At 29.9% G+C, this 23,328-nt stretch overlaps 1 protein-coding gene across 3 annotated transcripts in view; it reads left to right on the forward strand.

Moving 5' to 3' along the window:
* LOC132934127 (dual specificity calcium/calmodulin-dependent 3',5'-cyclic nucleotide phosphodiesterase 1-like) overlaps positions 1-23,328 on the forward strand; it is a 210,719-nt gene that overhangs the window by 128,308 nt on the left and 59,083 nt on the right. For all 3 annotated transcript variants that reach the window (XM_061000400.1, XM_061000399.1, XM_061000401.1), the window contains one exon: positions 12,709-12,819. In XM_061000400.1, coding sequence (XP_060856383.1) covers positions 12,709-12,819 — 111 coding nt within the window. The remainder of the gene's footprint in view (positions 1-12,708; positions 12,820-23,328) is intronic.

Below are 23,328 nucleotides of genomic sequence, written 5' to 3' on the forward strand. Positions count from 1 at the left end.
TTGGAATTGCTTACACCAATTAGTCCTCAGTGTGGTGGGACATACGGTTTCAAATATATTATACATGTGTTGAAAATAAAATAAACTCCATTATGTAATTTTATTTTATTTGTATTGTTTTAATTTTTATTCATTATTTAATAAGTTAAAAATATTATTATTCAAGTTGAATAATGATGGGTTTTTTATATTGGTAGAAAAATGTAAAAAGTTTGTACAAACTTATAAATATAAATTTAATAAAAAAAAATTTTTTTAAAAAGGGCAATTAAAGCAGGGTTACCAATTTTTTCACAATTTACCGTAAGTATTTATCGGGACCTGTATACGGTACGTACAAAGGCACCTGAAAAGGGAGGCAAGCCGGGGAGTATCGGCCTCTTCTGGCGTTTTGGGAATTGAGTATTGAAAAAGGTTGTTTGAAACAAAGATCACCATTGTAAAATAATCCTGATTAGCCAAGCTAACAAATATTATATTTTATATATTATTAAGTACTAACAAACTTTCATCTCTCCCCCCCTCCTTATCGCACACTCATTTCTGCGGGAACCTATGTATGCGTGTTATACTATAGTATGCACTTATATTATGAATTTCGGGTCATAATAAGGCGTGTTATGTAATAAATTGAAAGTCATACTAAATATATCATGAAAATAATACTTCAAAAACGATGATAGAGTCAAATATTATGCATTTTATATCAAACCGACGTGGCCAATATTTTTCTCTTCCCTACAACGGCGGCCCATACCCCTCTAATGTGTAAGAAAAAAATTATATAATAATAATAATAAACATTTTATGTTATTATTAATAACACCATGTAGGTGTGACACAATAATATTATGTGTGAATTTCCAAAATACGCGGATCCTTGTACCGAAGTACATAGTGCATTCCAGTAATCACGACATTTTTTTCCAACTGCTAACATAATATTTTGTTTGTTACAAATGTCTGTTTTCCAATGATCGAATTGTTGTTTATTTAGCACTAAATAAAGCTTAAGTGCTGAGGGTAGGAACGAAAATTGTTTTATTTCCTTTATTTATTGACAAATCACATTTGCCGCGTGTAAACACGAGTAGTTATGATTTCAACTTTGGCTATACTATTTTTATTTGTTTTGGCTTGTTTATCATACCTGCACTACATTATACAATCGCATTATGCATTATTTTTCTTTTCCCGTACCGTAGGCAATAATATTATTATTGTCCCGTTACATTTTCGAACACCGAATTCGGGTCAGTTGTTCCACTGTGTCGGGTGTAGAATTATTTTATAATGAGCTTATCGCGTAATCAGAGGTTTCTATAAAATATTGAATGCGTTGAGGTGCGTTGTTGTTAATAGAACTTTTATCCGTGATGCTCGTTGCCATACTGTAATTTGAATGAGATGCCTGCATACAATAAGAACTTTGGCCGACGTAAAACGTCTCATTTAAAATTCGGTGAAACTTTCCTTTATAATATATTGTATGGAATGGGCTGCATTGCGGGTGCAATCTATATATGTATAGTCACGTAGCGCTTTTATCGCCACCGTATCAACAGTCACCCAAGCGACTGCAGCTGATCAATTCAAAGTAAATTATTTTTGGCCCTAGCTAACAATCCTAAAGTTGTTACGTACTACAAATTCCGAGAATTTTCAATTTTTAATTAATACTTCCCGCCCTATCTCTTTGTAGTAAAAAACCGACACATGTGCGCAACCTACCTTCCACCGTGGACCTATTAAAATACTTGAATAATATTCCTATATAGTATAACAAATTCGCAAATAACTATTTTAATTTAAAGTTAATGCACCGTTTTCGTAGAGTTATGTTTTCCCGTGTGCACGTTTCATACTTCCATTTAATACTAAGTAATAATAGGTATTGACCGAGATAAAACTTGACTGGACTATAATTTTGGTTTAATTATGAGTTTAATTGTAAATATTTAGTTTACCATATCAGCCTAATATACAGCGTTAAAAATGTTGTTTCGAATGTTTATTGTATTTATCATAACATAATAATTAATGCACATTTAAATCCAATAAAAGATATCATTCGTTTTTCAGTCACAATAAATGTAACAAATGTCAAAAACTTTTTGATTTTTAAGCATTTTCTATCGTGTAAGTAACCACCATAAGCAACTCGTAACCGACTTGAATTTAATAGTTTTTAAATTACTTAATACTTAGATACTTCGATCATACGTTATTACGGTACAAGAATCGTCGTTCAGTTTTCTTTATTCACTTTCCGGTGTGTTTCTTCTTAAATTATGCATACTTTCATACGATTTGCATTAAAAAGTGAGAACAATATTTCATTGAAATTTTCATGCACGAAATACCGAAAAAATGTACCCTACGTCAGAGTGTAGCTATATTGCCTATTCAAAACGCCGTTGTATCATAATTGTATTTATGAAATACATTGAACATTTTCTCCTAGTGAGAGAATACTGCAAACGTGGGTGTTATGGTTGTAACAATGTATTAATGAAATTAATATTTTTTAACTTAATAGAAGTTAATACAATTCAAATAATATAGAAAATATTATGACATATAAACCACAATTATTATTTAGATAATAATTTTTGTGGAACTGAAGGTATACATACTTTTATACAAACATTGAAAACATTTAATAATTTTCTACTAAAAATTCCAATATAGTCTTTAGTCTTTAGATAATTACTTTTGACATGATGGTACTAAACAATATACAATATTAACTTGTAAAACCTTAGTAAAATTACCGTATTGACTAAACTATAGTAGTTATGTATAATGTATAATGTATAGCTACATACTACATGATTATGTAGTACGCAGTTCTGCAATAATCGGTAAAGCACGATTGAGCATATACATTTTTAACAACACGATTGAGCATAGAATATCTTATGCGATGTTGCCACATTCACGTGGCTCAAATTTTGTAATTTATTATTTTCACGTATAATTACACCAATTATTATGATACCAGACGTGAGCGGTGAGCTGAGCCCAGCTTTATCGACAATGTTATCGATTAATAAATTAGTTCCGGAGCAATAAATTTCCGACGTTTTAAAAATTTTAAATTGGAGGAAAACATAAGATAATAAATTAAGATACAATTCCAAAATTATTATAGAAATAATTTCAGTGTTCGAACACTTATACTCTATAGTATTCATAACTTATAAACCATGCAGTATTTTTTTAATTCGTACCATATTTTGATTTTATTATATTCATAACAATCATAACTATTATTATTATTATTATTATTATTATTATTATTATTTTGTTATTTTTTTGATATGTTATATTTTGAATTATTATAATTAATTAAATAAATATTTTTGTATAATATAGTTTAAAATGGAAAATGGCAACGTTGCAGAGTTTCTTATGCTCAGTCGTGTAGGTTTTCTTTTGTATTCCGATTTCTTTTGATACCCCCGACAATTTAGCTCAATCGTGTCACAAAAAAGGTGTTTTATGCTCAACCGTGTCTCAGCTGCAATAATAATGTGTTCCTAGTCTTACACAGAATTTGAACTAGACACAGATTTTGTTTAAATGTGAAACTGTAAAAACAAAGTAGAAAGTAGAATATTCTAAAATTAAGTTTAATCTCTCTATAGGTGCATACATTGATATAATATACAAATTCATGTTTAATTAGCCATCAAGTTGTAAGATACTTACTGCGTTTTGTTTTTTGAATTGTATACAGAATAGTAAGAAGTTATCATTTTGTTTTTCTGCGAAAGAATCGTCTTCCTTGCGATCTAATAAAATGATACCTGGGTTTGAATGAGGTAAAATTTCTCTTACCAACATTAATTTTTTAAGTTTTTCTTAGAAAAAGAATGTAAAATATATATGAAAGTGAAAAAGAAACAGTTAGAGGAATACGAAACGTCTGTAAACAATAAGTAATATGTCACGAAAACAAAGAGCTGAGATGTCCATTGCACTAAAAAGTAAAGAAGTATTTTGGTTTTTTTTTTTAATTTAAAAGGCTCTAGAAAAATAAGTTATATTATATTTTTTGTTCTAGACGTTATGCAAATGAAAACTATAATAATGTTTGGATAATTTTGAAATGTTAGAACCAAATTTACTATATTTTATTTAAAAAAAAAATAAATATTAATCTCGATCGTCTCCTGCGTATATGTATATTTAACTGTTAAGAAAAATTTTGGGTGAAAAAAAAATAATAAATAGCTTTGGTTTTCTCTATTTGTTTTTCAAATGTATTTAGTCATCATATTATGATCATTGTACCTACAAATCAAACATTGTTACTTTTTCATATCATAAAAAAGATACTAATCAAATTTTAAAAACTAATAAATTATATTATTTTGTTCAATAAATTATAATATAGCATAGTTAAAGCATTCTTTGTTGCGTTTAAATGTTTGTGTATACCATAGAATTTGTACAACATAATATTATCAGCATTCAAATAAATATGTTAATATATTTTTAAACGGGATGGCCTAGGTTGTATAATAGGCGTTTAATAAAAACGTGTGCATATTTCTTTAGAAAATTACCTACGGTTTTTATGACAGCATATTATTACCATACGATATTTAATTCCCTCGTACGATGTTTCGATAGTATGTAACATTGAATCTACTGTATAATATGTTATATTGTACAATAGTTGGTGATGCGATTGAGACGAGTTTCACGGAAACACTGCAAAAAATTCTTTCCAGTACGAATAGCTGGTGATTATAATATTCACACGGCCTATCATATCGGTTCATTCCCGATCTCAGAAGGATCGCAAAAGGTACATAAAATAATAACACCTACACGTGCTCACATTATAATAATATTATTATATTAATCTCGGACCGTATACTATACACCGACACACGCGCGTATTGTTTTGATATTACACTCTAATACTCTATACCTTCTGCCCGTTTCCAAACACGCACGCACAGTCACGAGCCCACCCCGCACACCCACCAGCATACCCATTTATACTCACCACCCACATTATAATAATATATAAAATTACTTCGCGCCGTCGTCGTCGTTGCCGCCGATCTCGTACGAGATCGTCCTGTGTGTGTGCACGCGTGTCACGATGATGTAGAATAATAGCAGTAGAGTTGTTGTCGTATATATATTATATTGTATAGTATAGCTGATAGTTGTTGCAGTAGGTAGTTACTAGTTTTAGTAGTATATATAGTTGTGTGTAGTCGTCGTCCGCGTAAATGATGAATCGTCAAAACGCTTTGTGCTCCCCCCCCCCTCGGTCGACCCTCATGGTGTGTGTGTACATATATATACATTGTTCGGGTCGACCTAACCCCAAAGTAGACGCGGCGCACACACGAAGACGTCGACGGCCGTAATAAAAGACCGGGGTCGGAGATTGGCTCTCGCGGTCGTTATAATATGTTATTATAATGCAGTCTCCGAGAACGAACCGTCTGCGATACTATACCTACGACAAAATAATGACAGTGATGATAATAATTAGTGATGTGAATTTTACAGAAAAAAAAAATTGAATAACCTAACCTAACCGAACAATAATTGTACTGGTAAATAGTAAATTCACGGTGAAAATATCATTAAGTATATTTGGAAAAATAATATTATAAAAAAATTTTTGGCCATGGAATTTTTTCACCATTATTTTGAAGTCAAAGAGTGATTTTATTCAAATTTATAAAAACTCAATATCACTAATATTACTTCTAACCAGGGCTTGCAAACGTTAAAATAACGTTATATTTGACAAAAAACGATTAAAATTTGTAAACGTAATTATAACAGAAATCGAAAATCAAAAATAATTAAATACCACAAAACAAAATATATTATAAATCATTAAACAACAAATAACGCAACACGAAATATTTTAAAATCTATTTATTTAAAAGGTCTATTGGTTTCGTAGAAACATTTATTTCATGCAAACAGTCTACGAATTTATAATATTATATTCCGAATCCGGGCTATTATTTACCCTCATTGGTTATTATTTTTAAATTTAATAGGGATTAACACTATTTTAAATAACGATAAAATATTCAAAACTCGGATAACGTTTTGATTCTGTATAACGATAAACGCAAAACTTGGATAACGTTTTGATACTGTATAACGATAAACGCAAAACTTGGATAACGTTTTGATTCTGTATAACGATAAACGCAAAACTTGGATAACGTTTTGATTCTGTATAACGATAAACGCAAAACTTGGATAACGTTTTGATTCTGTATAACGATAAACGCAAAACTTGGATTACGTTTTAATTCTGAATAACGATAAACGCAAAAGTTGAATAACGTTTTAATTCTAAATAACGATAAACGCAAAAATTATGTAACGTTTTAATTGTAAATAACATAAAACGGAATTTTTTTTTCAAATGCAAGCCCTGCTTCTTACTAATTACTTTTCCAATAACATTTTTCATAAAATATAATATGAAAAAAACAATCTTTTAAAATAAATGTACAAATTAAAATCAAGAGTTAACAGTCTGTTTGATTATTATAAATTATTATATTAGGAATGATAATAATATGTCTTCTGACCTAAATAATAATATACAATTATTGAAACTATATGACTACATTCATGGTTGTAAACTTGTAAGTTGTAACCATACATAATACAAATATGCAAATTAGCAATGATGATTAATGACTATTGTACTGAAATGTGATTTAGGAGATAAGAGAACGCTGTATAGTTATCAATAACGTAACATAAATATATCGCAATGGTTACTCAAATCTTAAGATATATGTAAAAATATATATAAATTGAGTGGTTAATCGGTGTTTAAGACGGTGAAAAAATGTAGGTACTGGGAAAATTTGTTTTGGTAAATTTACGGAGCTTACATCACCAATATTAATAATAATAATAATAATAATAGGTACCGTCGTGTACGTGTGATCGGATCGTTTTCAGCCGGTGAATCGTATTATTTTTTTTTTTTCGTTTTACGCTTAATAATATAATAAAAAACGTATAATATGAGGAGAGCAAACATTGCAAATCGTCATTCGAAATACGTGAAGCCGATCGCACGCAAAATATTTGCGAAAAAAAAATGATGGAAATGTCAACGCCGAGTGTTCGAGAAACGAGCACGTGGTAGAAATATTAAATTCCTTTTAGAGTCCAAAGTTTGGACGATGTAATATGCCGTCCACTAATCGTTTCCACTCTTCGCCTCATCGTCCTAAATTTGTTTGTTATGGTTGGTATTGAATTATAAAAGGTTTCGGACGGTGACATCGAAGAGGCGCTCGCCTGACATTATTAGTCCGTCACAACTCACAATGACGACTCGTCTACATTCAATAATTTACATAGGTACAACATTTATGTGGTCGTTGTCTTATTTTGGTTTTATATTTGGCACCTATTTTGGCATTTTTACTGTATAACATAGTATACTATAAATATACGTAGCCAACTTTAAACTATGTGGACGCATTTCAAATCTCAAATGGTTTGTTTTTTACGAGACAAATGCAATTAAACGCGTGTTTTCACATTATACTTTTTTTTATCATCAAATACGAACGATCCTTTTCTATCGCTATTAAGTTTATAAATATTTATGACATAATAAACTATTTTAGCATTCGATTTACTGCCCCCTAAACGTTAATCTGAAAAAAAAACCACAAAACACCATGACCATAAGATTTTTAATTGCTCGTGAAATTGAGGAGCTCTGTAAAATGGCCAATAATTTCCAAATATATAAATATTAAGTTATGTGTTAATGCTTATAAGAAAATTTATTTACGACTTTTATATGTTAGATATAGTTAAGACATACTATTTCTTATGTTCGGTTATTATCCTCTACGACTAATAACGTGAAACCAAAATATTTCCAAATCATCTTAAAACACACAATTTCCACAACAAGTAAATTAAATGTAGGTACTAAACCGTCCTAACTTATAATTTGTAATAAGTAATTTTTTACTATTTAATTACATCTCCAAAATATAAAAACGTCATTTTCTTTTATAGTTTTCAGTTTTCACAACATCAAATAACACTTTACTTTTGTTTCTGATGTTAAAATATTGATAATACGACATTTGTGCCAGACGCACGTAATACGTTTTTCCATTAATCTTTATATTTGAAAATAAAAATTAAAAAAATTAATAAAACTAAAAAACGTGAAGATAATACGTAGGTAGGTATTGTAAGAAAGTCCTCAATATTTAGAAATTCAATTGAGTTTTCCTTAAACGATACCGTCTTATGTATAATATTATGTTTGAGTTATTTCTTTTCGCATAATGTCTTTACTACTGTGTGTGTGACTGTGTTTGTTTGTTTTGTAAACGAAACTCGAAAAACAAAAAGCGGAAACCGTCTAAAGTAATTTCTACGCTTATACTGCAGTGTTTCTCTATACAGTGAATAGTGTCAAACATTTATAATCGACGACGGCGGTGGGAGCGACGACAATGTCTCACGACACGGGCAAAACGCCCTCCGGCGGCCGTGTCGTGTCCTATTGTTCGCGCGTTCGGTCTGAGTATAATATTATGGTATTGTGTGCGAAAATAATAATAATAATAATAATAATACCAAAAATTTTTCCAAGCAAGCGTGTTTGATGTGCACACACGACAGAAAATGATAAATGGGAAAACGCGAAGATTATGATATAGTTATAATTATTACGATCATCGGGTGCATATCAAGTGCGTGCAATACGAAAACCGCATCGTAAAGGCTGACCACGGCCGGTGGACGACGAAGAGTAGGTCTTATAGGCGGGTGTAATGTAGATGGCGGAAAGCTATTCAAAATGAATCACTCAATGCTTTGCAGCGCTTGATCTTCTCAGTGATCTATCTGCAGTGTACGTATGCATCACCCACAGCTGAACAATTTAACGGAGTCGAACTCGGTTCGAGGGTGCTGTGAAATCATTTAAAATACAAGGCGATAAATTATGTTTTTTACAGTCTTAAAAAGAAAAAAAGTGAAATTTTATGAAAGATAATATTATACCCGAGTGTTTACGGCGTGCGCAACACCATACAGAAATAAATATTACGATAATAATATTATTGTGATATTAAACCGGATGACGACAAAAGTCGAAAACCAAAGGCCCCGCGCGCCGTCTGGTCGGTGGGGGTTTTTTGTTTTTCTGTTTGACGAAAATCGCACAGTTTGTCATCCGAACACGCGTTAGGTTTGGAACGGCGTACGAAATATGCGCGTCCGCGTCATATTATTTATATACCGACAGACACCACCGGAGTATAATAATAATAATAATAATAATAATACGCAAGCACGCACCGTTTTGTGTATATATACTCGTCTATATGCCTATATATATATATATTATTACTCCGCTTCGCCTTTTTTGTATTATTATTATTATTATTATTATTATTTTTTCTCAACCACCATTTATCACGTCTGACACGTCCCCGTTTTTATTCGTTAGTCATTTATTCCCGACCGACGGGGCACAGTCAAACCGTTTTGGTGTCGTGTCGCTTGCCCGAGTGTGTGCTTGCGCGTGTGTGCGTGTGTGCGTGTGTGCGTGTGTGCATGTGTGCGTGTGTGGGTGTGTGTGGGTATGTGTGGGTGCGTGTGCGTGCGTGCGCGATTTTCGTATACGCGTGTTACCGGGCCAAAACGTGTGTGAAATGACTCGAGCCGGCGACAAATCACCGAACGATTTATTCGAATAATAACCAGGACACGCGACGCGGATACGGAAGTATATTATATATATAAATGAAAAAACCTATTCGGCCGCGTCCCGTAAACACCGCAAGAAATATCGTTCGTATCGGCGTACACTATAATACACCCATATAAATAATAATATATATATTTTATTGCGCGGGCACTTGTGCGGAAACCCAAAATATAGCGCTCACCCGCATATATATATATTATTACTTACATGCGAACGCCGCCGCCGCACCGGAGTTCCGAAGATTCAATATTTCCGAGTTTCGTCCGGAGAGTCGTCTTCGCTATCGCCACACGATTTTCCCAATATATTTATTTATTTAAAGTACGTATCGCACGTGATATCCTAGACCGGCGGTCGTCATAACGCTCACTTTCGAAAAAAAAAAAGGTCGTAGTTCAAATCCGCAGACCTCTGTAGGTACCCTACATCAATACCGCACTGCAAATTTCCCAAAAGCACACGCATACATGTATCAATAGCACATACATTTATATGAAATCACATTATCGTTTACCTCGCACGTCCTGCAGAAAATTATCATATTTAATCAAAATCATAGAAATTCGTAATTTCATAAAAATAGACATTTTACGATTATCCGCAGATTGTTAAGCTACACGTTTTTCACATCATACGCGTATTGTTTTCATCTTGAAAAATTACATTTCTACTGCAAAGTAGGTATCGACTGCCAAACATTTGTAACAACATTAAGTACATTCGCCTCTCTTTTGGACTTCGAATAGTGGATTGACATGAGACAAGTTTTCACACGAGAAATAAATGTTCGGAATCTATAATTTACCAACAATTTACACAATGTATTCACTTCACCGAAAAAATAAATATCGAGGGACTCAATTTGGAGTTAATATTATTAATTATTATAAAATATTTATTCAATAAAAACAAATATTTATATAATTTCGAACTGTAAATCAAACTCCAAATTCCATTTTTTTAATTATAGACAAAATTTGTGTGGTACTCGACGGTATAAAATGTGTGGTTATGACTTTATGAGCAGTAGATGAGTGGTAGGTTAGGTTAGGGTTAGATTAGGTTTTGACGCTCATCAAGACGTGTGTAATATAATATTATGTCATGAATAGCCCTTGATGTCCAGTAAAAATCGGGTTTCTATAAATTTTCAATTTATTATTGAATTATAAAATATTAAAATGTATGAATTATACCTGTTATGGTATTTTTTTATATAGTTATGCATACAAATATTTTTTCTGTTATGTAGGAACTTACACATATACCACTTTTTTCGCCGTGTAGTGACTAACATAGGTACCTACCTTTTTTTTACCGTGTATAGGACCTTACATTCACCCACCAAAATGATTAGCGATACTATTGCGGACGCACTTAAATATTAAAAAGGTACGATATGGATAACCGGACTAACTTGAGCAACGCCAGGTAAGATCTACTGAAGAAAGTAAAAATTTGGCCCAGAGACCTATAGTATAATAAAAAAAAATGGTACATTACCCATGGGAAAGTAATTCTTATTAATGGGTTATGATGTACATTTTTAGCTGATTATAATACTTAAGATAGGAGGACGTTATACCCACATTACGTGTGGTTTCTGTGACTTTTTTTCATATTTATATTTTATAATAAAACCGTATGAAGCAGTAGGTTCTTAAATTATTTTTTTATTTTTTTAAAATTCGTATTAAGTATCAGTTTTAAAATACAAATTTGATAGTAAGTAAATTTACTCTAACATTAGCTATGAATATGCTGTTATAAGAATTCGATAAGTACATTCTCAAAGTTACGCGTATGTTAGACAGATACACTACTTGCAAGTCCCAACGTCATCTTCACACGAGTATTTGGATATACCCATGACGAATTATTTATAAAAGACAGCGTGATAGCGTAACATTAATAAGTTATATTATTTATAATTGATAATTATAATTATATTTATAATTCATACATTTTTTGATTCAATATTCCTATTAATTTATCTTATAGCTGTTATTGTACTACAATATTTCTATACGTTATGTCATTTGACAAAAATAATCCGTTTGGTTTTTACGTTCAATAAAATAAAATAAGATAGAAATAAAAATATACATTTAATTGGAAATTACAGTTTCTATAGCCCAAATAGCGCTAGAAAAGTGGATTATAAGTTAAACTATAGATCGATGAAATGTATTTATTATTTATTGATTAATGATTATGGACGCATTAGAAAACTCGTCAAGTCATAATCAAATTTGAAAACATAAAATTATAAACAGATTATTTAAGAGAGGCTGCGCGATAGCGTAACATTTTTACTATTTTACATTTGTTGTTTAAAGATTCCAATTTGTACTACACTATTTTTTTACATTATATTGTTTGCATAAAACCGTCTAGTTTTTATATTCGATAAAATAAATGGAGATAGAAATAAAAATAAAAATATTTTAATTAAGCATTACGTAATTTATATGGCCCAAATAGCACATGGAAAGTTTGTCCTTTTCCTAAATGTTAAAATATCAAAATGTTATTAACGAACTTACAGTATACGTCGTATTACAAATAATTTATTAACGTATCCAAAACTTAAGTGATTTGGGTCGGTTGTCGTCGAGTTAGGAAACTCAAAAGTAGTGCTCAAAGGTATCTGTCGTAGTTGTAAATCTACAAGTTATGCATACTTTGTTTCACATGATCAAATGAAAAACAGTAAATATTTATTCCACTTACATTTTTAATAAAACTTATTACTACGTCGTAGGCCATCGGCTCATTTTATTGATATTTATTTATGCGTTTACGGTTAACTTACCTTCGAATAACCTTACTAATGTATCCAAAAATGTCTCAAGGAGATATTATACAATTATTATTGTTTTGTGATAACCAATTTATTTAGAGAATTAAAACTTCAACTTTTTTTTTTATTGTTTCAGTGGCAGGCCCGCCAGACACTGAAGATCCGTTTGAAGGAAACAGAGATGACCCAGTATTTATGGACACAAACGAAGGCGCTAGTAGCTCACAGGACTCAGATCAAAGTTCGAGTAAGTACCATGAGACTCACTACGTTTAAGAGTTAAGACAAATGTAAATTGAAGACTGATAAACTTGGATAATATTCAATGATGAAAATATTAATAATATAAAGTGGGTAATAATAATACTACATAAGTAGACAGAGAACTCTAACATTATTGTTACAAATTATATCGATTTAACGAAAATTAATTTTTAATTGAATCATTAATAATTATATAGCCATAAAAACAACTTTGTATAATTACACGTCATTAACGATTCATGTAACCAATTTAAATTAAATAATTAATAACAAATCATTTCTGTAGATTAAAAATATTTTTTTATTAAACTACTAATATTTAATCGATACCTACCAAATATGTTTCTTTCACTTCAAACAATTAAAGATTGTTAACTAATATTCAATGTTTTTTTTTTCTATCAGACTTGGTTTTGTTCAACTTTTGTTCATTACTTATATGATAATATAATAACAACCGTGTAATCACATTCCGTTGGTAGGTTCTTCTTTTTTACTCGGTATTTAGCATTTCAATTGTATCATTACGTGTGTTGCATAAGACAAACTAAACATCAAAATAGTATATTGTGTGGCAAGGGCGGGAAGTGAGCTATTTCGCCCAAGACTGAAATTGCCTTCCCGCACGAGCTACACGTACTATTTTTCGTCAAGCCTCTGCATTCGGTTGATCATGACAAAGGTAATGCAAGGATGATCTATGCAACGACTAGACCATAGTTCTACGACAAACCATATTTCATGGAAGAAACGATTAGGTATTATTTATTTTAAGCGTCACGCGTGGAGGTTATAATACGAATATAAGATGTAACCAAAAGTTTATGTTTTGTAAGGACCATGGTATAGATTTCAGTGTCTGGTTGTGCAGGGGATACGCGCGTGATATGTGCGCCCAGCACTTTTGGGGATTTCCATTTTATTGCCCGGCACTCTTGGGGATTTCCACTTTACCGCCAGCCATTTTTTGGAATTTCCACTTAACCGCCCACTGGATGGAAAAAGGACGCTTTCCGACGCTTCAATCGCTATCGAAAACCAAACTTTTGGTGCAGACGTGACAAAAAATATAGAACACAAATTTTAAATTAAATGGATTAAAACATCGATTGGGTACTTATTATAGAAGTGATGGGCAAATTCCCGGGAATATAGTTTCAGGAATTTCCCCGGGGAATATAATAAATTTTTAAATATTGACCATAGGTTTCAGTTTTAATTTAAACTTATGGTTGTAAATGATCCAAATGACAGCTCTTTATTGATATTATGTCAGTTTAGACATTTATTCTTTAAAATAAAGTTATTAAGTAACTATAATTTAATTTTTGTATTAAAATCTGTACAATGATCGCAAAATAAACGATCCAACTTTCATATTTTATATATGTTGAAAAAATAAAAATAAACATACTGAAATTGAAATACTGAATAACATGTTTTTTTTTCTAAAGAAATTTCCCGAAACAATGGGGAATATTCCCTGTTCTTGGGAACATTCTTCGAGGAATATTCCTAATGGCACATCAGTGCTTATTAGGAGCTCATACTTATTATGGACATAAATAGTTGGTTATACATTTTTATGATAATAACCTATTTATTAGCTAATATTTATGTAACTATAATAATTAATTTGGATTTTTCTTAACTTTGGCTTGAATAACTATTTCCGTCACTGATTGCTTATGAAAATATGACTATTGCATCTCTTAGCTTATTCTATATTGTCGGGTGAATAATATTGATATAATTGACCATTTCTCAATAATAAATAAAATAATAAAAAACTTAATAATTGATTAGATACCTACAAACTGATGTAGATAATATAACTTAGATTTAAGAGAAACATTCACTAAAACTAGACCACATACATTTAGTTCATAATTGTACTTCATATTGCTATTATGAATTAATGAAATGAGACGACAAATGACAATATATTTTCTAAATTATTTTTCTAAAAAAAAAAGAACAAATTATGGTACATTTGGAGTATTAAAATATCATTAAATAACTATCAAACTGAAATACAACGATCGCTGTCACCGTAATTGACATTTTACTGTAGCGCGATTCGTTGGAAAAATAATAAACTAACTTTATTATTTTTCGTATATACAAACTATAAACGTCTTTCTCTAAAAGTCAAATGTTATAGTTCCGTAGAATTAAAAAAAAAATAACAATTGTATTATCAATCAACGATCGTCTCATTTTAACTGACGATATAGTTTATACACAGTTAAATAAGACGTTGAAAGTTCAATAATGGCGAAAATCGCAGAACATTTTAATAAAGACCCTTTCTCAAAACGTGAATTTTCATACATTATGTTAGGTTAGGTTATACACTAACGTATACTTGTTCATATTTTTTTTATAAACCAACTTAAAAAATGCATGACAATTTGTTTATCTGGGTGAACTTGTGTCCTTGTTTCATTTATACACATTTATTACAAACAATACAAATAACAGAATAATTTATGGAGAATCATTAAAAATTTAAACGTAAGACTTCTTATTATTGCCATAATTGTTATCGCTAAAAATTTAAAACTATAAATTATTATTTTTAATATCAAGTCGTTTTAATATTATAAATAACTACGCATTATACCTGGACATGAAATACGCAAAAAATTCAATTCGCCTTTAACTCGAGTTTTTTTATAACTACGAATAACAAAATTTGTACTTACTACAGTAGTATCTTATGTTTAGTACTTAAGCTTTACGGTTTTATAGTCGTATTAGTCATAAATATTCGAAATGATGTTTAAAGGATATTTTATGGTCTGTGATGTCCGTGTATTGACTAATATACATCGTGCAAAGTAACGAGAAAACATCAAATAAACCGTAAAATGGTATTCTGAATTTAAATATATTTATCAAGTATTCATATTGTCTATACATCATTGCAGTAAGGTTGCCTACACAATTATAGAACTTAAAATTATTTGACTACAAAGACAGTGCCGATACGTGGCAAAAAATTGCGTGGAAATATTGGCAAATATTTAACATTTTCTTCGATACCTTTCGCTGTTCTCTGTAGTAGCTAACCGCAGTCTTGGGTAGTATTCCGAATAAAGTATTCCGAATACAGTATTCGGAATACTATTTAGGTATTCAGAATACTATTGAAAATACTTTTCCTAAAAGTATTTTATGCAGTATTCAGGATACCTTCGAAAGTATTCCAAATACTATATTCGGAATACTTTAATAGTATAACAGTATATTTTTTTTAGGATTTTGATTATACAATATAAAACGTATAATTTGTGTTGGAAATTTGTAGGTAATTGATAACATCTCTCAATATTTAATATCATACATTCATATAATAATAAAATTATGACCGGTATTGGTTCATATCATGTTTACTGATTAGTGGTTACCGATCAGCGATACCGATTGCAATAACAAGAATGCTATAAATAAATTTGTATATTAAAGACTAATGGGTATTTCCGTATTGGCTTATGGTGCTTATCTTATACATTTTATCCACTGTAACTGAACGTCTGTGTCTCTGACGTCTCTGTAGTCTGCACATCGTTGTACCACCAACTAATGGTCTATGTTCTATGACAAACCAATAAGCCATTTAGAAATGCAGAATGAAGTGCAACAGTCGGACAGTGACACATCACACATTATACTGAGTACTGACATAATATATTATTATTATATACTATTTTACGTATTTTTGTTTACAACGTGTTAAATCATTAATTTGCGAGTTCACAATTATGGCAGATAAAACTTTAAATAGTGTAAATAGTGACTACCGTCTTCCTTGGATTAAATATGAAAATCTTTAACAAAAAATATTTTAAAAGTATTTGGAATATTTTTATAGTATTCTAAATACTTTATTCAGAATACTATTTTTATGGTGTATTCGAATACACATTCGGAATACTATTTTTCATCAGTATTCGAGTATTTATTCCAAATACTTTTAAAAAGTATTTTACCCAAGACTGGCTAACCGTAGGATTGCGTACGCAGAATTTTCAATATGCGAGGGCTTGAAAATAATTATTATTTACAGTTATCACACAAATGAGAAGATTAGGTTTGACAAATAAAGTGGGTACTTCTTAGTTTATACTGATATGAAACATAAAATATGTTTAAAAAAAACTTTTTATCATAAAAATAAAGAGCAATTAAATACAATTTAATTTTAATCTTGTTTATTCTAATTATTTTAGACGTTTAGGTGAGGTTTTTAAAATGTTTTTACAACTTCGACTTCAGTCAATTCTTCTTTTTCATTTATACTAGCTATAGCTAATCCGTTGAGACGTGTTATACGACTAAATAAGTCCTCGATTATGAATTTAATACAGTTGAAGCTTGATAAATATAAAACAGAAAAAAGGTAATAATAATTAGGGCAATGGTGTGGGGTGTCAGCATTTAGCCCTCCTTTACTTCGTACGCCACTGAGCTAACGCGTGTATAATTTGTAAGTCGTTGTGTTGCACAATTTTGAACAAATTTGAAGGCAGCATACTACAATATGCGGAACATAGTAAAACACTTGAGGTCGTGATCGGCGAAAGGAGATAATGTGTTTTCCACGCGCGGGAAACTCGGCCCCGACAAGACCGAGTACGCTGCAGAATGTCGGACGAGACGTATTGGCGTCAATTAATTGGGAGAAAACGGTTTCAATACAGGGTGATCCAACAAACACGCTCGTCACCTCCATTTCACCTATAAAGACTGTGCGTATATTTAGGAAAATTTGATTTTTGGAATTTTTAAGTATTCATATAAAAAAACTATAATAATATTTCCAAAAACTTGTATTTTCTGTGTCATTTAAAGTTGGTGTTTAGTTGCGATACAAACTCCTCGTATTCAAAATATGACAACCATTAATTTTAACTGTTCATTTTTAAGGAGATGATTTTCTTAGGCTTAAAAGACAATGGAGATATAAACTGATTAAACAGACGGAATATTTAGGTGATTTTCGATTTAGACACGTCAAAAAAAAAAATCATTTGTTTAAGTATCGATTACCGTTGGTCGTGTTTTAAGAAGATTAATATAGGAAAATATGACGATATTTTGGTGACAATAATTATTATTGTCAACTGACACGTTAATCAACATTAGAATATTTAATTTGAACATTTTGTCATTTGTAAGAATGAATGGTTTATTTTTTAGGGATATACATTGATTTCAAATACAACACATATAATTAGTATGGTCATTATATTCAAGAAACTCGAAACGATATATAATTTGATATCGCCTGAACCTTAGGACCACGGTTGGACTATTAGGACAGTTTTAAATGTTTTTTATGTTATAATAAAAAATACGACTTTTACGTTTACTTTTACTTGTACGTTCATACATTGGTAGTTCGGTGAGGAAAACAAATGAATTGAAAATCCTTTCGATTAGAACATAATATTACAGCGAGATTATTAATTAATCAACATTTGTTTTCCAACATAAGACCTGTATCACCGAAATTCAATAATGTTGTCAGTCGATTAGACGTAAATAGGTACCACCTTTTTGTATGATGACTAAACAGTTTACAGTAAAATATGATCGGTTTTAGAAGAAAAAAGTTTGTATCGCCACTGGATTGATCCTCTTCGAGTGGTACAAATTAATACGAGTTATAGAAAATAATGATCTTTAAGTGTATATTGAAAAAAAATATAAAAATCAAATGTTTAATAAATTGACTATCGAGGGATGAAAATGGGGACGGAGCATGCTCAGCGAACCTCCCTGTATATACGCCGAGTGAACTTCGAAAGTAGATAACATATATTACGAAACTTTGCGGGACACCATTCGTATTACTCACCCACCGTCCAACCACCATTTACCTACCATTTTCCCCACGCCCCGATGGGGTCGACTTTGTCAATCGGTCAAACCAATTCGTTTCTCCGGTCACGGTTTATTATAATATAATATATAGTCTGCTCATCCGGGAGTGCGTATTATGTATTTATAGCGAAAAGCAATGTGTGAACGACGTATAATATAATAATTTAAATAAAACATTATAATAATATATTATATATTTTGTTATTTATTACTTTTAATATTATTATATTTATCACTGGCCGAAGCGTCCACGCCAGGATCGCCACGTGGATTTTGTTATACCACTTGGTTTATGCACGGTAACGTCCGATCTCGAGTGGAAATAATAATGTGCAGTTGATCGAGTTTGAAAAATGAAGGAAATTAAGTCCAAGTCTATTATTATACTGAATGTGGTTGGTGGATTAAATTATAAAATTATGAATTTTTATCAACACATACGTCGTAACGACCGACAGTTCACAGTTTCACACTGAAAATATTAAATTTGATCTCATCTGATGTTGATCCCACCTGTTCGGAAAAAAATCGATCTTCATCAATTTTTTCTCTATTTTGTTTTGTTTTTTCACTTGCCTCATAGTAAAACGATAGCGTATTTTTCAAAATCTCAGATAACTCTTAGGATCAAATCCAAAATAGAAAACCTATATTATGATAAAACGTTTTTAAAATTGAAAATAAAATATAGCTAACAAGTAGGTAACCATTATTCTATAGGTATAGAAGATGTCATTTGCACGTTGATATCGAGTATATCACTGTAATGGATGTGTTAATTCAATGATACATCATTGTATACGACTAAAAACGATTCTGAGCAAAGACAAACTGTCAGCCAATACGTCTACAAAATAATTCACGATTTTTTTAGAATTTTGTCTACATTTTAAATTTAAACTCTTAAAAATGTATTTTACACTAATTTTATTATTAAATTCTTGTTACCAACATTTATGAAAAACCTTGTAATTAATTTTCAATCCCAAGGTATAAAAATAAAACTTACATACATTTAATTTTTGGATATCAACGGATTTTATCAAAATTTGAAATTCAGACACCAATAAAAGTATATTTGATGATATTATTGTGAATAAAGTAAAATTACTTTATTCACAAAATAGGTATAACAGGTATATATAAATATATATAACCTATTTACGTGGAACCTTGTTTTAAATTTTCAATCCTTAGCTATAAAAGTTGAACATTTTTTACATTTTTAACTACAAAATAATTATTAAATTATAAATTTGATAAATGTTGTCAAAATTTGAACTTGAAATGCTTATAAAAAAAAATTGTGCCTATGTATTTATAATATTTTTCAACTGCTATTAGAACGATATATCAGGAGCATTATATTAAATTTTCACGCTTTTTACCCAACAAATGAAATTTTATTGATATTTTTAGAAAAAAAAACAAAAAAAATTGAAAACTTACAATGTCCGTAAATAGCTTAAAAAGAGTCAAAATATTTTCAAAATTGTATGGTGTATAGAAAATGCTAATATAAACATTTATTGAAATTTTCAAGTATCTACAGTCATTTGTTTTTTAATTACAATAAAATAAGAAAATTGTTACATGAGAAATCGAGTGAGTATCAAATGTTGTAAAAATATAAATTTCAGACGCTCATAAAAATTTAATTTAAGTTTCTTGTAGAAATTTTTTTTTTTTTTTTTGATAAAGGTAGACAAACTTATGAGTAATCTTGTATTACATTTTCAAATCTTACATTGAAAAAGTAAAATTTTTATGAATTCTCAACTCAAAATAACTTGCTAATTTTCGTGATTTTTCGTATTTTGTCATTATTTGAACTTTAAATGCTTATAAATAAAAATTGTGAATAAGGATTTTTAATATTTTTCACATTTCATTGTAACAATATAAAGCCTTGTATTAAATTTTCAAGCTTTTTTACCCAACACATAAAATTTTATTGATATTTGTAGAAAAAAAACTAAAAAAAATGAAAACTGAAAATGTCCGTAAACAGCTCAAAATAAGTCAAAATATTTGGAAAATGCTAGTCAAAATTTCATGTACCTACGGTCATTTGTCTTAGAGTTACACCAAAAACCAAAATCGATTTTCTCGAAAACGGATTTTGCGTAAAAATCCCCGTTTTTCCTTAATTTTTCTTTAGTTTTTCACGTCGCTTTTGGACATTTTTACTTTTGACCCCCCAAAGTACCAACTAGATTCACTTTCCTATCAGAAGAGTTACTGTTGAAGAAAATCCAAGCATTTTTACTGTCCTAAAAGATGATGACGCACACAAAATAATAAAAAAAAATAAAAAAACACATATCATTGTAAAATCTATACATTCATCAGAATCCAAAAACAATGTAGGTACATATAACTGGATTGTGTTTTTGATACTTTTTAATTGCTGTAAGAAAAATGTGTATGGACTCGTATCAAATTTTAAATCTATTTTACTGACTAACTAAATCTTTATCATACACAAGTCAAATAAAAACAAAATAAAGGTGACAATTTAAAATGTTTATAAATTACTCAAAAAGTATCCCAATATATTAAATATTGTATAGTGGTTACTGGTTTGGAAGCATCTTGGAACCTTACATTTTTTTAACATTTGTTGAAGATTAAAACTTTTTTTTTGGAATCACGACAAAAAACACTAAAATCGATTTTGTTATAATAATTGAATATTCCTGGATATTCCTCAATATTTGAAATTCAAAATCTCAAAAATACTTAAAGTGGGTTAATGCTGTTTTTATAAAATTATTACAATGAAAACTTATAAGAAACCTTATATGATATTTTAAACATTTTATAAAAAAAAATTAAAATGTAATAAATGTTATCGAATATTTTTTTCTGCAAAAAAAAAAAGTGTTAAGACACAAGACATATATTAAATAATCATTGTAAATGTTCAGAATCTAAAAAAAAATATTATTATTATTATTAGAAAGATTTTAAGTTGGGTGATACATCAAGACGTGCATATTGTGTAGTACGTGCCTTTTTAATCGATATATATATATATATTATTGTTAGTCGTTATAGATAGGCGAATTATTGAATAACTAGATACTGACTTTGAAAGTTTAAAATGCTCTGCTTTGGTTGACAAGGAAATCAAATTTTAATTTTACTAAATGTATGTAAAGGATGCAAATTACATCGCTTTTTGGTATGCGTTAACAATATAAGTTACAGGGATGGTAGTCGATTATTTTCGTTAGCATACCATGTGATGTCTTACATCAAAGAAAACAATTTAGCTCAACATTTCAAAATTCATTATTGCCAAAGTATTAAAGCGATTACAGTTTCGTCCAATAAATATAATGATTACAATACAATATTACATTTTGGCGTATTAATTTTGATTATGTTGGAAATAAAATATGAAAGACAATAATACTGGTCGTATAATCAGTATGATTATACTGCAAACGACAGGTAATAACTGCTGACATTACAGTGCATAGTAATTGAGTACCTACTACCTACACATATCTGAACGGCAAAAATATAATATATTTATGGAGTTCCGGGTATAAACGAAAATCTCATCTATTAGTTAACGAAAAATATACTAATTTATCTATTAGCAAAAACAGAACATCTCACGACTCACGTGACCCATCACCCCGCCCCTCCCCCACCCACAGGGACGTGCCTGTACGTTACTCGGTTACAATTTAACCATGGATTCATTACTTAAAACTACTCGGAATTCAATTCGTTTTAAACATGCTTATTTGAACTTATTTCGTAGCAGCCTTATATTATATTATATTAATCAATAGCTATATTATTATAATAATTTCAAAAAGCAGGTCCGTCACAATTGATGGGTGTGTCTGTGTGATATTTATAATCGAAATCTGGATAAAAAAAAAAAAGAACTCTGCAAGTTTAAGAACTTAAATGAATGTTTGTTGATTTTATAGTAACTCTGATTTTTATGAACAACGTTTAAAATTGACATTTTTTTTTTAAACAACTAGAATCTGAAGAACTTAATATAGGTAATTGATACACTTATTTTATTAAGTAATACGCTATTGGAAATTCATCTTATATTAATAATAAGACATGAATAGTCTTTTGGATAGTTCAATGCAATTTACCAAGAGTAAATTAGATATTGATCCAAATAATGACCTATCCAAAGGACAAAGGTAGATAATGAGTAACTATCTTTATTAGATATTTAGATAGATTGGATTCAAGTTCACTTATAATCAATATTTGATATAGAAACTTTTCAAGTAGCTAAAATTATAGACACTTTGACCACATTGTCTTAGAAACATTACAAATAATTAATGCTTACAATTGAAACGTTATTTCGTGTATTTTCAGTTCCATAAAGTAAAAAAAAAAACAATCAAATTATTTCCTCTATGAAGAGTTTTGTCTAAAATAACTGATTAGTTTATCATTTAAAAAGTAGATCAAATGGATTCTCTAATGGATATTACATTTAAAACATTAGAATCTTCTTAATATATCTTACCGAATCTGAACATGGTGCAACAATTGGTATATACCATAGCTCCTAGTAGAGTAACAGACATGAAACGGCATTCAGACA

The sequence above is a fragment of the Metopolophium dirhodum genome, chromosome 1, assembly GCF_019925205.1.
Source record: "Metopolophium dirhodum isolate CAU chromosome 1, ASM1992520v1, whole genome shotgun sequence".
Classification (NCBI taxonomy): Eukaryota; Metazoa; Arthropoda; class Insecta; order Hemiptera; family Aphididae; genus Metopolophium; species Metopolophium dirhodum.